Source organism: Zophobas morio, unplaced genomic scaffold (assembly GCF_036711695.1).
Source record: "Zophobas morio isolate AGI-343-1 ecotype UQ-CSIRO unplaced genomic scaffold, CSIRO_AGI_Zmor_V1 ptg000277l, whole genome shotgun sequence".
Classification (NCBI taxonomy): Eukaryota; Metazoa; Arthropoda; class Insecta; order Coleoptera; family Tenebrionidae; genus Zophobas; species Zophobas morio.
This window is the reverse complement of record NW_026972381.1, coordinates 543603-559725: the sequence shown is the minus strand read 5'-3', so window position 1 is coordinate 559725 and position 16123 is coordinate 543603. Positions and strand designations below refer to the sequence as shown.

At 19.8% G+C, this 16123-nt stretch overlaps 1 protein-coding gene across 1 annotated transcript; it reads right to left on the bottom strand.

Moving 5' to 3' along the window:
* Window positions 1-1305: 1305 nt before the first annotated feature.
* On the bottom strand, window positions 1306-15866 carry LOC135119645 (CWF19-like protein 1; the record flags this gene model as incomplete). Its single annotated transcript, XM_064044036.1, has 13 exons — window positions 15689-15866; window positions 10956-11066; window positions 10337-10422; window positions 9789-9858; window positions 9544-9625; window positions 5553-5652; window positions 5096-5163; window positions 4996-5038; window positions 4410-4479; window positions 3979-4019; window positions 3854-3922; window positions 2611-2692; window positions 1306-1431 (listed from the first exon to the last, which is right to left on the bottom strand). Coding segments are annotated over exons 1-13 (1126 nt in total), but the record flags the coding sequence as incomplete, so codon positions are not given.
* Between the last annotated feature and the right edge of the window lie 257 nt (window positions 15867-16123).

The following is a 16123-nucleotide window of genomic DNA, read 5'->3' as shown; positions in this document are numbered from 1 at the left end:
AATAAATGACTGCTAGGGGTACTAACGAGATATGATTGGTCGGGCAATGGCGCCTATATCCATACAGCTTTTTATAAAAGCTCTAATGGGTCTTTTTTATTCTACTAAACTTTTTGAACACAATTTTTATAAAGTTATTAGGAAAAACTTTATTTTTCTCTTTTTCCCATTTATTAATGATGATGCCATTAAAAATTCCCTTTATTAATAAGCATGCGCACGAGAAAAAAAAATTCTATTTAAATTCCTCGTAGCCTTCTAACTTCTAGTATCTTCATCACGTGAGGGATACGCCAAACGTAAGAGCATCAACACTGACTGGTTCGATTAAAAAATAAAAAAGAGCGAATCCTGAGAATGTACCACCCGTCCAGCCAATGAGAAAAGGCGTGTTGCTGAAGCTACACTCACTCGCAAAAATTGCTTTCCAGAATATAAATTGAGTGCTCTTAATTAAGGTTTTTAATTCGTTAATAAAATTGACGCTCACGTGTTGAATTAAAAGAGACTAGTTGAGGACAAGTGACCATAGCAAAGTAGTAATAAATTGAGCGCACTTTAATTCCTTAATTTGCTTATATGTTTTAAAAACAACCAATTAAAAACTCGTTGCAGCAAAGGAAATATGTATATATATTTTATGACCGTTTGTTGGGTAACAATTTTTATATATATAAACAAACAATTTTTTCTAGCCATTATTGACTGCCAGTTGCTATTTAAAAAAATTTTTAGGAAATTTTTTTACACTATTTTTTTATTTCTCATAAAAACTCAACTACATCCATTTGTCAAAAAAAATTATATAAAAATAACAAACCATCAATAAAATCAACGACTGGTTCAAAAAAAATTGAAGACGAGATTATTTATGTTTTCAACCAATAAAAATAACTTTTATTACTGTATTTGTAAGTAATTATCATAAGAGTCACAAAAAACTATACAAACCAAAAACACAAATAAAAAAAAGTTATGATACAAAATTTATTATAGTAATAGATTAAATAAATAAATTCGCAAGTGTACAAAGATTTAATAAAGCAAATAGTAAAGATCCAATATTATACTAAAATAAAAATAGTAAATATTTAATAAAAAAATTAATATTATTTTATATACTTATTTTGATAACCAAAAAAAACTAGTCGTTATTAAAAGTATTTGTAGAAAATAAATAAAAGTTTGCGATATAGAAAAAGAGTTGATAGTACAATAATAATAATAATAATAATAATAATAATAATAATAATAATAATAATAATAATAATATCAAGTTCCTAATTTTTTAAGCAACATAGTAACCTTTAGCCAATGCCAAATAAAAATGTTCGCCAACATGCACAATAAGATTTTTAGCGATGTTGGGACTCTTTAAACAGAACCAGCAGTCCTCTTCCGGCTCTTTTTGGTACTGCACGCGTTTGCAAACTTTTATAAGTAATAATAAATAAAGAATATTTATTATTACTATTAATTATTGAAAAAAAAATTATTATAACTTTTTATTGAGTTTATGGAACCTTTAATAAAAAAAATATTTTTCCTATAAAAATGGTCGAGCAAATTTTATTATTATTATATAGTTCACTCAAAATTAAAATTTTTATTTAATTATTTTCTTCACACCATTTTTTTCACCAATACATTTTTTTATCTCTAAATATAAACTTTTCTTAAACCTTTTTTTTACATATTAACTACTTACAAATAATAAACTATTATATATTTAGATTTTTATAACAAAAAATAAAAAAAAGTGAATATCGTAGAAATAAAGGTATATTGCCTACGATAAAATCATATAGAAAAATATAATCAATAGTAAAATTATAAAGTAGTATACTTTTATAAATAATAAAAGAAATATTTATACTTTTTTTAATTATTTATATAATTTATTTAAATTTCATTATTTTTTATTTTTATAAAGCATTTATTTATTTATTATAATTACATTTTTTTTTTTAAATTCATTATTTTACTCTCTTTACAACAGTTATTTATTATTTATTATAATTATATTTTTTTAGATTCAGTATTTTACTTTCTTTAAGAATCTATTCATTATTTATTATAGTTATTTATTTTTTACATTCATTGTTTTTTATTTTTATAAAGCATATTTTCAATATTTACTATAAATTTTTTTTTAAAATCCATTAATTTTTTTTTTCCTTTTTCCACAGCATTTTTCATTATTTTTTATTTTCTTTATAGCACTTCTCCACTAGTAATTATAAAAATAAATTTATTTTAAAAACATTATTTTATTTTCATAAAGCATTTTTTCATTATTTATAATAATAATAAATAAAATTCATATACTTTGTATTTTCTTTCATTATAATTTTTACATATCATTAAAGTTCATTATTTTATTTTCTTTACAGTATTTTTTCATTATTTATTATAACTATATATTTTTTAAATCAATATTATTGATTTTTTATTTCTTATATCCGAAATATTTTTTTATTCCTAATTTTATTTTCTTTATACCATTTTCTTCCGTTATTTTTTATAATTTTATAATGATTAAAATCCATTATTATTTCCTTATAAAATTATTTTTATTATTTATTATTAGTAATTCATAATAAAAAGAACCATAAAGAGAGCAGTCGTGTATAAAATGGCCGGGAACTTTGCAAAGGCGGCAAACGTATCCCGGCGGAGTCATTGCGCCGCTCTAGAGAAAGGTATAATGAATTCTTATTATAAATAAGATATAATATAAATACAAAAAATAATAAAGAAAAAAAAAAGTAAATAATAATAAAGTATTCACGTGATAACTGTGAAAAGTAAAAGAAATCAAAAAATTATAATTAATATTATTAATTATACAAATATTAATATATTCGAAATATTAACAAAAAATATATATATATTCTTTATTAAACCATTTTAAAAATATAAAAATAACAAAACAAAAAAATATAAGAAAAGTGAAAAATATTAAAAAATATTAGAAGTTATTTTGTAAAGATTACTAAAAATAAATATCGAAGAAAAAAAATATATATATAAATAAATGAAAGTGATGAAATAAGATAGAAAATATAAAAGGAATAATATGATACCTTTTTTGATACATCGATTTTTTAAAAAATATATATAATATAAATATAAATATATAATAAGTATTATAAAAGCAATATATTAAATTAAGATTTTATGCAATGATAAAAAATAAAAAAATATAAAAGTAAGAATATAAATTTTTTGATACCGATTTTAAAAATATATATAATATTAATATAAATAATTAATAGTAATAAAATTATATAAAAGTAGATAATACAAAAAAAGTTTTTTGTAAATAATCATAAAATAGAAATATAAAAGAAATAATATAATTTTCTTTAATTTATTCTTTTTTGTCGCTTATCGATTTTATGCAAAAATTCTTGTATAGCCGGCTCTCCTAATTCACCACGAGGTTGACAGTCACAAGAGTTTTAAACAACGAGGAAAGAGTTTATTTAGTACAAATATTATAAGCGCCCTTTTTTCAAGTAAGACTTCTAGCGTAAATTTTTTTTAATGCGTTATTAAAACTGATCAATACCATGAATATTGGGGTATATTTTTAATTGCAAAAAGTGCATTAGTTTTCTATAATGTTTATATATTTTTCATTTTCTTCAAAATATTTATTATTTATTTAATAATTTTTATAATATTTTTTCAAAACTTTCATAAAAAATTATTATATATAACAAAAAGCAACTCGAAAGTTTTACCAAAAACATAAGCAAAATAAAAACTTTACAAAAATTTTTATAAACTTTCCTTAAAATATATTATATATATAATGTAGATATTCATAAAAAAATATATACAAAACTTTTCTCTTGGGAAAATTTTCTTGTTCAGCATAAAAATAACTTTTCTGGGGAGTTAAATAAGAATTACTCTATAAAAGTTTTGAAAATTTTATTATTTTATTAAATAAATTATGATAATAAATACTTCATTAAAAGTATTTCGTGCAAACGGATTTTCCGTTGTGCCTATAAAAAAATTATATTAAAAAGTTTTGGATTTTTTAATTAAAAAATAATTAAAAAAGAAGTAAATTTCATAAATAAAACTTTTATTGGTAAAAAAGGTTTAAAAATTCATTAAATACATTAAACGAAAGCAATTGTTAAAAGCTTCATTATACTAAATGAACTTCTTAAAAAAGATAACTATTTTATAAATTTAAAACATATAAAACGCAAAATATTTAATGAATTAATTAAAAAAAAATAGCAAAAGGTAAACCAATAATAAAGTATCAAATAAAAATTTATAATTAATTATCAATTCTTAATATATAAAAATTCATTATTTTATTATATGCAAGATACAATGACTGCATTAAAAATAAGGGAAACAACAATAATAATAATGATAACCAATTGGCTGTTCAAGCAACAATGAAAGTTTCATTTTACTCATCGGCAAAACGTTAAAGGCATAAATATACTTGAATAAATATATTAAATAATAAATAACACATTTATTTGTATTGAAATAAAATAGTAAAAAAGTTAATAAATATTTAAATAAATATAAATAAAATGAAAGTAAAAAATTAATTAAAATCTAAAAATTTATAGACATAGAAATAAATATTTTAAATTTTTGAAAAAATATTTTCATTACTTCTATTTTTTTTCATAAAAATGAAGACATACATAAAATACAATTGATATATATAAATACATCTTAAAAAATTAATATAACAATAAGTAAAAGAATAATAATAAATTTGCAATAAATATTATATAATAAACTATAAAAATCAGTAATATTCTTGATAAAAAGAAAATACCAGGAAATTATCAGTAAAATTATAATGAAATAAAAAGTGCCAAACGCTAGAAGTATGTTCAAAGTATAATAATAATTATTTAGTTGATATATCATTAAAACTTTTGCATTAAAATCAATAAAAATCCATAAATATAAAGAAAATTATATAAATAGAAAAAAAAAAACTCTGTGCTTGGCAGCGTTAGAAAACTCGGCTAAGCCCAAAAATCTTTAATGGTTATAAAAATAGTGAAACAGTTAAAAATAAATATAAAAAGTTTGTAACCTAGTCACGTGTGAAGAGGCGCTAAGAAGTGGCGTGTTACGGTAAGGAGCTCTTTCATAGAAAACGCCCTTAAAAATAAAAGCCAATAATATTAATAATAAATTTATAGTAATAGGGCCCAACAAAAAGCTTTAAAAGCATATTAAAAGTGATAATTTATAAAAATTAATACACAAAACAATAAATAAAGTGATGAAATGGTGATAAAGTAACAAACTTTTAATTATAAAAAAAATTAAACCTCGAGCCCAACATTGTAAAAAAAATGATATTAACCAAAAAAAAAAACTAAGCAATGGAAATTTAGTACTTTCTATTCACACGAAGTCGATTTAGTTAAACATGATAATAAAAATTCACAAATCCGTAATAATTTCATAAAGATAATAACAACCAATCATAGGTCGAATATTTCTTATGTAATAATATAATGAAAACTTAAACGGGCATAATAAACCTCGCCCCCAGCAAAGTGGTAACGAGGTTTCAAAGCCTGCGCTACACGTGCAATCTCATCAGTGCCGATTTTTAATGAGTCCAGCGCATCCAACGTTACGCTATTAATTAAAAAAATTATAAATAATTAAAGTGCAGTAATTTTTAACTTGTTAATAGAAAAAATAAATAATATCTATTTTTTTGGGTATTAAATAACAATATATATAATGAAAAAAAGCAAAAACTAGACTTATAAAAAAGTATGTAAATGTTATTAATATAAAATTTTTAATGAACGTAACAAAAAGAAAATACATTAAAAATTAACAAAAAATATATATATATTTAATGAATAAAAAAAAATATAATATTTTCATGTTATTTTACTTTTAGATAATAATATATATATTTATTAATATTATCATTATAATAACTGTAAAGTAAATTTTAATGTTGTATTTTAAATAGTATCATTCAAAACTTTTACAGAAAAAGATAATTCAAAGTAATGAAAGATAAACAGTAATCTAATGGATAATTCTTCTAAACAATATAAGCAGCATTAATAATAAAGTAATATTTATATTTTTTTTATAAGTATTAAAAAATAAAAAAGTTCTGACTTCAACATATTAAAAAAAGGGACGTATGCATAAAAATTATAGCACTTTTGGCCAATCAATCACTATCATTCCTCTTTTTTTTTAAATTTTCATTATTTAGTATTTTTTATTTATACGTTTCTTTTATTATTATTTACATTTTTTCAACTTATTCCTCCTATATATTTTTTTTACTTTAACTGTTTACTTTTTCTTATTAATTCTAAATTATATTTTTCCTCATTTTTAAAATAATAATATATTATATTTTTTTCATTTATTTTTGTTTTATTAAAATTTTGAAAAATTGATATTGATTAATATTAATAATAATAAAGAATAGCAATATATAAACATTTTTAAATAAGCATAGAACAGAAATAATAGGGAGACGAAGGAAGAAAATTAACTTTAGTTTTTTTTATTTGTGAAAATTGGAGCTTCACAATTTAGTCGATTATAATAAAATAATAACAGAAAAAATAATAAAAGTACTAATATTTATAAAGATTATTTGTTAAGCTAATAAAAAAAAATTAGAAAAATTACGAAAATGTTTATAAATAATATTAATAGTAATAATAAAATACTATTTATTATACATAGTTACTAAAATAATATTGTAAATTATAAAGATGCTATACTAAAATAAGAATATCTTTAAAACTTTATATACGAAAAAAAAGAATCACAGGTATTAATAATTAATAATAAAAATAATATTTCATAAATAATATTCTAAAAAAAATATTTATATTAGAATATTCATAACAGAAGTTGTTATTATTATTTACTTATTTATAATTTATTTTATAAAATTTTTTTTTGGATTTATAATTTTAGTAAATACTAGAATTTCTTATTATTATTTCTTCTATCGATATTATTATTTTTTTTGAAAAATAAAAGTTTTTAAAAAAAAATTATTTAAGAATCATAAAATTGTCATTAATATTTATTAATTTATTATTATATAAAAAATTTATTTTTAGTTTAATTAATGTTAAAATCTTTTATTATTATTTTATTCCTTTTAAAAAATAAAAGTAGCAATAAAAGCTTTACCAAACCCTTAAAAAGTGGTATTATTAATGTTAAATAAAAAAATGCGACTAAAAAAAATATTTTAATGGCTGCATAGAAAATATAATTCAAAGTAAACAAAAAAATTAATATTTAAAAAAATTTATTAAATATATAATAATATTTTTTTTTATATTATGTTAATAATAATTATAGCAAATAATAATTTTAAAAATAAAGATGATTACATGAATATTGAAATAGATAATAAAAACTTAAATATATAAAAAAATAATACATTCAAGTCTATATTAAAAAAAAAAGTAACCAGTAAAATATATTAAATCATATAATAAAACATTATTTTATAAAAAAAAAATTTTATTACATATAAATTATAATAATAAAAGCAAAAAAAAAGTAATATAATAAATTTAAATAATTTAATGAAAAAGTTATTATAAAAATAATTAATAATAAATTTAAATATATTATAAAATATATTGAAAATAAACTTTTCTTTATCTATTAGAACTGTAATTATATTTTTTTTACAATTTTTAATTGAATGACCTTATTATTATATATTATTCTATATAATAATAATAGTTATTTATAATATTATAAGGAAAAGTATTAATAATAGTTATAGAAAATATTATTATTTCAAAATAACTTGGATAGCAGTTAAATAAATATTTGTTCTTAATTATAAATATATAATAAAAATTGATTCACAATATTATAATAAATAAATAATAAAAAAATACATAATAACTAATATAACAGTTGACAAAATACGTATTTCATAATAATATAATAAAAGTCACATAAATATAAATAAAGTAATACTTTTAAAATTTCTATTAAGAAAAAAACAAGGAACAGAAATTTAAATATTTTAAAATAATAATAATTAATAAAATATTACTACAAACCTTACTAGCTCAACAATATTTCTGTATAATAATAATAAAAAATAAGTAAAAAGATATCTTTTTCTTTATGTAATTAAATATATAAATAATAACATAAAAAAATTAAAGGTATAATAAAATATATATTTGATAATAATTTACTATGTAAGCATAATAAGAAAATGTTAAAAGTAAAAGTAATAGAAAGTAAATCTGAAAAGTTTATTAAGTATCATAAACTAAAGAAATAATATAAATGAAAATATATAACCATAATCCTTAAAAAATAAATGAACCTATAATTTAAAAATTTTTTAAAATAATAATAAAAAGTAAAAGCAAGTAAATATAAATATTATTTATATAAAAAAATAATTGGTCTTTAAAAAAAATTATAATATTTAGATATATATGAATAATAATAATAAGGAAAAGCAATAAATATAAATATTTTTAAATAGGGAAAAAAAGGTGTTAAATTTTAGACATAGAAACATAATAATAACAATCTTACAAGAAAAGAATTATTACATTTATAAATTTATAAATATAATGAGGAGTAAAACAAAATAAAAATAAATATTATTATTAGAAAAAAAAAGTAATATATAATAATTTTTAAAAAAAACTACTTTCAAACAATTTATTATTATATTATATTAATGTAATCTTTTTATTACCTTTACGTATAATTCTTCGTTATTTATATTATTTATATATTATTAATATTATTCCTTAAAATTTTTTTAATATTTCAAGCTTTTACTTATTATATTTCGTTTATAAACAAAACTCTAAACTAATAATTATCTCCATAATAATATAATTTTTAATAAAATAATAAAGACTTTATAAATTAATATTATTATTAATTGCTTATTTACTAATTATTAATATTAATTTATTTTCTTCCTTTATTGTTAAACAAATTAATAACTTTATAATATAAAAATATAATAGCAGCTCATCGTTAACGTATATTGCTTTTATTATAAAAAAAAGTAAAAAATATAATAAACTTTACTATAAAAAATATTATAAATATAAAATAATATATATATGATAAAACTATAAGGTAGATAATTTGGTGAATTCGTAGCACAGTAAAATTACTAAATTGAGTAGTACACTAATTCAAAGGCATGAAATATTTATATTTTAATAAATATAATAATTTAATAAAAGTTTCATAAAATATTGAAAAGCATAAAATATTAAAGTTTACATATACTAAAAATACGCTCAAGTAAAGTATTATTGAAAGAAATATTACACTTACCATAAAAATATATTAAACATTTCGCATAAAAATATTTGGAAAAAAGTTTAAAAATATAATAAAACGTTACAAATTTGACATGTTATTAATGCCTTTTATTATTATTATAAATTTTTATTATTTTATTAAGTTATTATTATTATTTATTATTATATTACTTATTATTATTGCTTACATATATATATTAACTTTTTATTCTTTTTCGTTGTAAGGGGAGATGCAAATTGTGTAACGCCTTTCGGCCACTCAGACGTTAATAAAATATCAACCCCTTAAAAAAATAGATTTCATTAAAAAAAATATATATATAAAAAGTTATAACAATATTATAATTTTTGTATAAATTACTAATAAAAAAGAGGTTTTATAAGTTTTTAGATTTTTATTATTAAAGTCTAAAATTATTAACTTAATTTATATAAAATAATTAAAACCTTTAAAATTAGTGTCGTTCACTTTTTCAAGAAAAGTTTCAAGCTCTTTTTGAGTGTAACTCATGAAATCCTTCAAAAATTAAAAATAAGAAAAATACATTTAAATAATTTTAAAAAATACTAAAAACTTTAATAAAATATATTATTAGTAAAAAAAGGCAAAAGGATTTAAAAGTAATATTTAATATATTAATAAAGAAAAATAAAACTAAATGAATTAAAAATTATTAATTTTGCAAATCACACAAAGCATAAATATGAGAAAATTTAAATTAAAAAAGTCAACGAATGAAAAATAAAATATTAATATTATTATATACTAAAATCAACTAAAAATCCAATAATAAAAATTAAATAAATTTTTTAATAACTTCTAAATTGATTTTATAACAAAAAAGAAATTTCTGGTATTTATGAAATATATATAATAGAGGAGTAAAAAAACAATAGCGGAATTAACTTTTAACTATAAATAAAATTAAAAATTTGGAAAAATTCAATTTAAAGTTAATAAATTATATAATAAAATAATTGATATTAAAAATTACTTTTTCTGAATGTAAGGAATTGCTTAAACGACCACTCAGAAACGCGATCTGTAATCCCTCCAAAGTAGTAAAAAATCCCAATTTTCCTAATAAAAAAAGTAAGTTAGATTAAAAAATTAAGTTAAGCAAAAAGAAAAGCTTTGAAAAAGAATAAAAATTTGGTATTAAAAATATAATTAATAAAAAAATTAAATTATTAGAAAAAAATAAAATATGAATAAAGTTAAAATATACAAAAATATAAAAATATATATTAAAGTTAGAAATAGGCGACAAATTTATTAAAAAAATTATAATACCAAATTTCAAAAAAAGAAAAGAATCCAAAAAATTAAAAAGTTAGTAGAAAAAACAAAATTATAATTAAATTTCTACAAGGTTTTATTCATCTTTTCATTAACTTCTCTTTATATAATTTATTTTTTTTTATAAACTCTCCATCTCCGCTGTCTTTTATAATTAAATAAACACTGGTTAAATCAATTAAAATTGTTTACTTTGCAAAAAAGATAAAGCTACTTAAATATAACGAAATTTAAAAAAAATATTATTAACGAACTTACTCAAACAAAAATTAAAAATTAACAAATTAATTTAAAAATTATGCAACAAATTTTACCTAAATAAGTAACATTAGAACACATAATTCCTCCATGAAGTACTGATTGATAAAATTTTTTCTGGTTTTTGCCGGCACCGGCAATTATATATATAGGAACTTCCAACTCAACTACCAAAAAAACGAAAAAAACAATATTATTAAATAAAAAATATCTAAAGTTAAATTTAATATCAACCAAAAGTCCAAAAAACTAAAAGCTAGACTTTATAAACAACTAAAGTTCACATTAATTATTTTTTATATTAAACAAATTTTAATAGCTGTAAAACATTAAAAATTCACCAGTTTTATCTCCGTTAAGATAAGATAACCATTCTTCATTTTGTGAATTTTCTGAAAAGAAATTACCTAATTAAATTAAAAATAAATTTTGTTCTTTTTAAATAAAAAAAGCTCTACCAACACAAAAAATAAAATCAAAAGGACCGTTTTTACTATTGACCTGTTGTATACGTTCAAAGAAAATATCAAAATTTCCATTAACATCACCAGATACAAGTCTTATGTATAAAAAAATAAAGGAAGAAAGTAAAAGCTTCTTTCTAAAATAAAGAAAAAATTTAAAAATTAGATGTACAATATAAAAACTCTATATTTCTACATTTTTAAAGGAGGTTTCTGCTGGTGTTCCATTCTTTTTTTACTAAATAATGGAATAACACCTAAACATTAATTAATCCACGGTTATAAAAAATTGTAGAAAACCCCCACTTGACGTCACGCGAGACCAAAAACTTTATTTTAGCTTTTATTAAATATCAACTAAAAAAAGTTTAAACTTTTAATAAAAGAATTAACACTATAAGCTACATTATAGTATAAAGTTTTCGTAAAAGATTATATTTAGTACTTATAAAGATTAAGAACTACATAAACTTGTACAATAAATATTTTTTTATATAAATTAACTTCCTCAGCACTAGCACAATTCCTAAGTTACGAGCGAAGCACACTAATAATTTTAAAGTTTTTTAAAATGTCAACCTTTTAGAAATATAAGCTCTATAAAATTTTAATTTTTTTTTTAAAAAAATATAATTACTCTTAACTTTTTAGTTTATGAACCTAAGTGACCTACATTCAAAGTATTTTTGTTTTAATTTAACTTTGTCGGTTCCTGGCTGGCAAAGCATACTATTTTTTTTAATAGCAAATACACGTTAACTTTAAATAATTATAAAAAAAAAATAATCTACATATTATTATTATTTATGAAGGATTATTATTAGCCTTAACCCCTCTAGACGAAGAATCTATGAAACCTTGATTGTATTTTTAATCTTATTTTGTGAGCTTTAATAAGGGCAAATACATGCTAAACTAAATATTAATATTAAAGTAAGCTTCAAGGTGTTAAAAAGTTTTATAAAGGTTATTTCAAGTATCTAAGTTTATAAAGACAAAGATATGCAACGATTTTATATATAGATCCAAAATAATTTTGTTTGAATACTTTAAACTCATAAAGTGCTATATATTTGTTTAACAGCTACAGATAAGTTCGACTTCAGTGCAATCCAAGCGTTAACTTGACAAATTATAAAAAAAAAATGTTTTTAAAGCATTTTTCTTTATTTTAAAAGGCTGAAGAATGTTTTGATCTAAATATGCTTTTTAATTCTTTAATAGTATATATACTTTTATTATAACGTTGTAACCAAATTTTTTAAAAGAATATTTATAACTCAAACTTTAAAGGATGAAGAATCACTTTACTAAAATATATTGAATAATAACTATAATTGTAAAATGCAAAGTGCTTCTTTATAAATAATAAGCTCAGAATTTAGTTTATAGCTAAATAAAAGCTATTTTCTAAGGTTTCCATGAATTTTAATTATTTATTTAAAATTCTATTATCTTATAGTTCTATATTTTAATAAATTAAAAAATATATATTGTTTTCAAATGGATTAAAGTTTTCTTTTTGCTTCTTGAGTATAACTATATGGGTTTAAAAAACTTTTTAGATTTTTTAAAGTTTATTGCCTATTTTATTAATAAATGCAAACAAAAATAAATAAACTTATTCTTGGTTACTTCTATGGATTGTTTGTTCCTTTAAATTTTATAAATATTTAACTTTTTTTTTTCAATTTCGCGTATAGTGTTAACGTTTTTGCGCCGTTTAAGTTTCATATACCTGGTGAGCAACGCAATACAAATCATTAAACTTCTTTTTTATTAGTAAAAACATTATATTGACGTACTAATTTTAATTTACATATGTGAGAAAGAAGAAAACTTCTAGCAAAGTAAAAAGAAAAACGACGAATATTTAAGGTAAGCAAACAAACGGGGATATAACAAAAGTAGTAAGCTAAGAACATGTAGCTTTTATATACTAAACCTCCCCCACAGCTTTAAATATAAATTAATAAAAAATTAAGTTTTTGTGCCCTACTAAAGTGCTCGTAAAGACGATATACTAACTTTTTATTGAAATTTATCTTTTCTCTACAGCTTTATAATTTAGAAATTATAACTTTTATTAAGTTGAGAAGTTAAGAAGTTCCTAGTTTCTTAGTTAAACTTGGCAAATTAATCTAACTACAAGCACCATGTGTAGGAATCTGACAGACTAAGTATTTTTTGTTTTTTAGTACAATTTTACTAAATCTTTATAGGATTAAAAGAGTAAACGAGTCAATTACAGAAAATCAAAATCCTGAAAATCTACAAACTTTAAAGCTAAAAGGTTCAACTTTGTGATAAGCAAAAAATGTAAGATTGAAGTAATTGGTTTTTTTGTCTGTCTGTGAACGCTCTGTTTCTTTTATTTTTGTAATTATTATTATTGATCCTTAACTAAATTTTGAATGATTGTAAAGCTGTTTAAATAAACTTTTTTTTTTCCTTTCGTAAGTTGTTCGGAAATATTACTATCTAATAATTGTGATTGATAAGCATTATAAAGCCTTAAAATAATTAAAAAAGAACTATTAGCCAATAAATATATAGTAAATGTATAAAAACTTAACAAATAAAATAATAAAAAAAATTAGTAAAGTTTATAATTTATATTAAAAAGTTAGCCATTTAAAAAACTTTATATATAAAAATTGCAAAAATAAAAACTTTAATTATATTCAAGTAAAGAAAGAAACAAAGAGAAGTTCAAAAAATATATGAATAAATAAACAATAAAAAAAAGTTTTAAAATAATAAAAAAAAAGAACTGATGGTCTATAAATATATATAAAAAAGTATAAATATTAAAAGAGTGTAGTTAATTATATTATGCAAAGTATTAAACAATATTTATAAAAGTTTGCCAACTTCAATGGGGGCTTAACTTCATACTTAGTATGAATAAAGGGGAATCTTTTTTTTATGAAGTTTATTTTTAAAAACTTTGCTCAGATTTTCATTGCCTTTCTTAAAAAAAAAATTATTGTAAGTTATATTATCAAGCACAAAAATACTATTAATTTCTGTTGGAAGGTAACTGTAAAATTTCTTTGTCGTCAGTTATTAATGAACAGGCCGACTATGTTTGCCTTTACCGCACATTCTAACTTAAACTCGATTTCGAATTTTTATATATTCTTTTAAGGAACAGGAAATAGAACCCCTTAACTAATAAAGTTACTATAAATTTTATTGTAATTCCTGTTCCAAGTTTAAACGAATTTTTAAAATTTCTGAATACGTAATAATTGGTAAAGCAACAAAACTTAATATATAATAAAAACCCTTTAAGCCAAAAAGTAATAATTATTAAAGATGGCGCTTTCACTTTAGCTTTGCGTTTTGTAAATTTAGAGTTCCTAGAAACTTTTAGAGAGATGAGGTAATGTTGTACTTATTTAAACTTAAAGGCTTTGGGTTTTAAATTTATAAAGAGAAACATATTTAGTACCAGAAAAAAAATAGAAAGGATATAGCCTACAGTAACAATAAATAACTCGTAATGAATAAAAATTAAGTAAAAAATTTATAATAAAATTAGAGAGTAATTCTAGTAATAACAAATTTTACACCAGTTTAACAAATTTTTTAGGGTGGCTATTCCTTCGGTGTAACTTTTGAGAGTGTGTTTCCGGAGAATACCTCACCACAACAAATTCTAATTAAAAAATTAATATAAATATTACCGTAATATAAGTCGACACCCCCAAAAAAAGAGCTACAAACCAACTTTTCTCAAAAATAATTATTATTATTATCATTATCACTTCAATACTATGGGAAACTATAAAGCATTTTATAACCATTTTCTGGACAGAGAAACTTTCGGAAAAAATATGAGGTAGGAGCTCAAAGATAAATAATTTTAATTATTGAACTTCAGCGACGGCTCTCAATACCGGTATGACCACGTATTTTAGTCGATTAGTCTTTTCAAAATAAATTAACAACTTTCTTTACATTTCCATAATTCAGTTCCTATATGTATCATAATATATTAAAAAATATATAATATATAATAAAGCTGAGCTTATGTTGAAAAGCACTCAAGTAATTTATATTTATTGAAGAGCTAATATATTTTACAAAAATATATTATTCTTTTCCTGTACAAGTTAATAATATTGCACGAAGCGTTTTCCATAAGGCACTTAGTATATTGTTTTGATGAGCCTAAAGAGAGCATAGTTTAAATGTTTCCATAACTGTTAACTAGTTGTGAGGAAGTCCTTTTTCTTCGGCGATTCCATCCCCTTCCCACTTTTTTGCGTTTTTGCAAACTAATTTTTCAGAATAAAGATATCCATTATAAGATTTACATCTTTCTGTTAAAGAGCCCACAGCCTGTTTACAAACTTTTTTCCTCCTTTTAAACTTTAAAGCCTCCATAAGTTCATTAACTTTAAGTTTTGTGGTCACGTTTTCAATATCATTATGATCTGAACAGGTGTAAGTTCCTTTACAATTACTTAACCTGTGAATTAAATTGTTCCCCATAATGTTATTAGGAACAATTGAAAATATCGAGTTATTGATAATAATGTTGTTATTGTTGTTATCGTTATCATTATTATTGTTTTTTTTGTGACTATTGTCATTAGTATTGCTGTTATAAACGTTCGTGCCCTTGATTTGTTTGCTTTGAACATTTTCGTAGCTATTTTCATTAATTATTGGAAGTAAATTGTCTTGAACGGCGCTACTTTTACCAATTATAGTAGATAAGCTGTTATTATCCTGATACTTAAAACTAT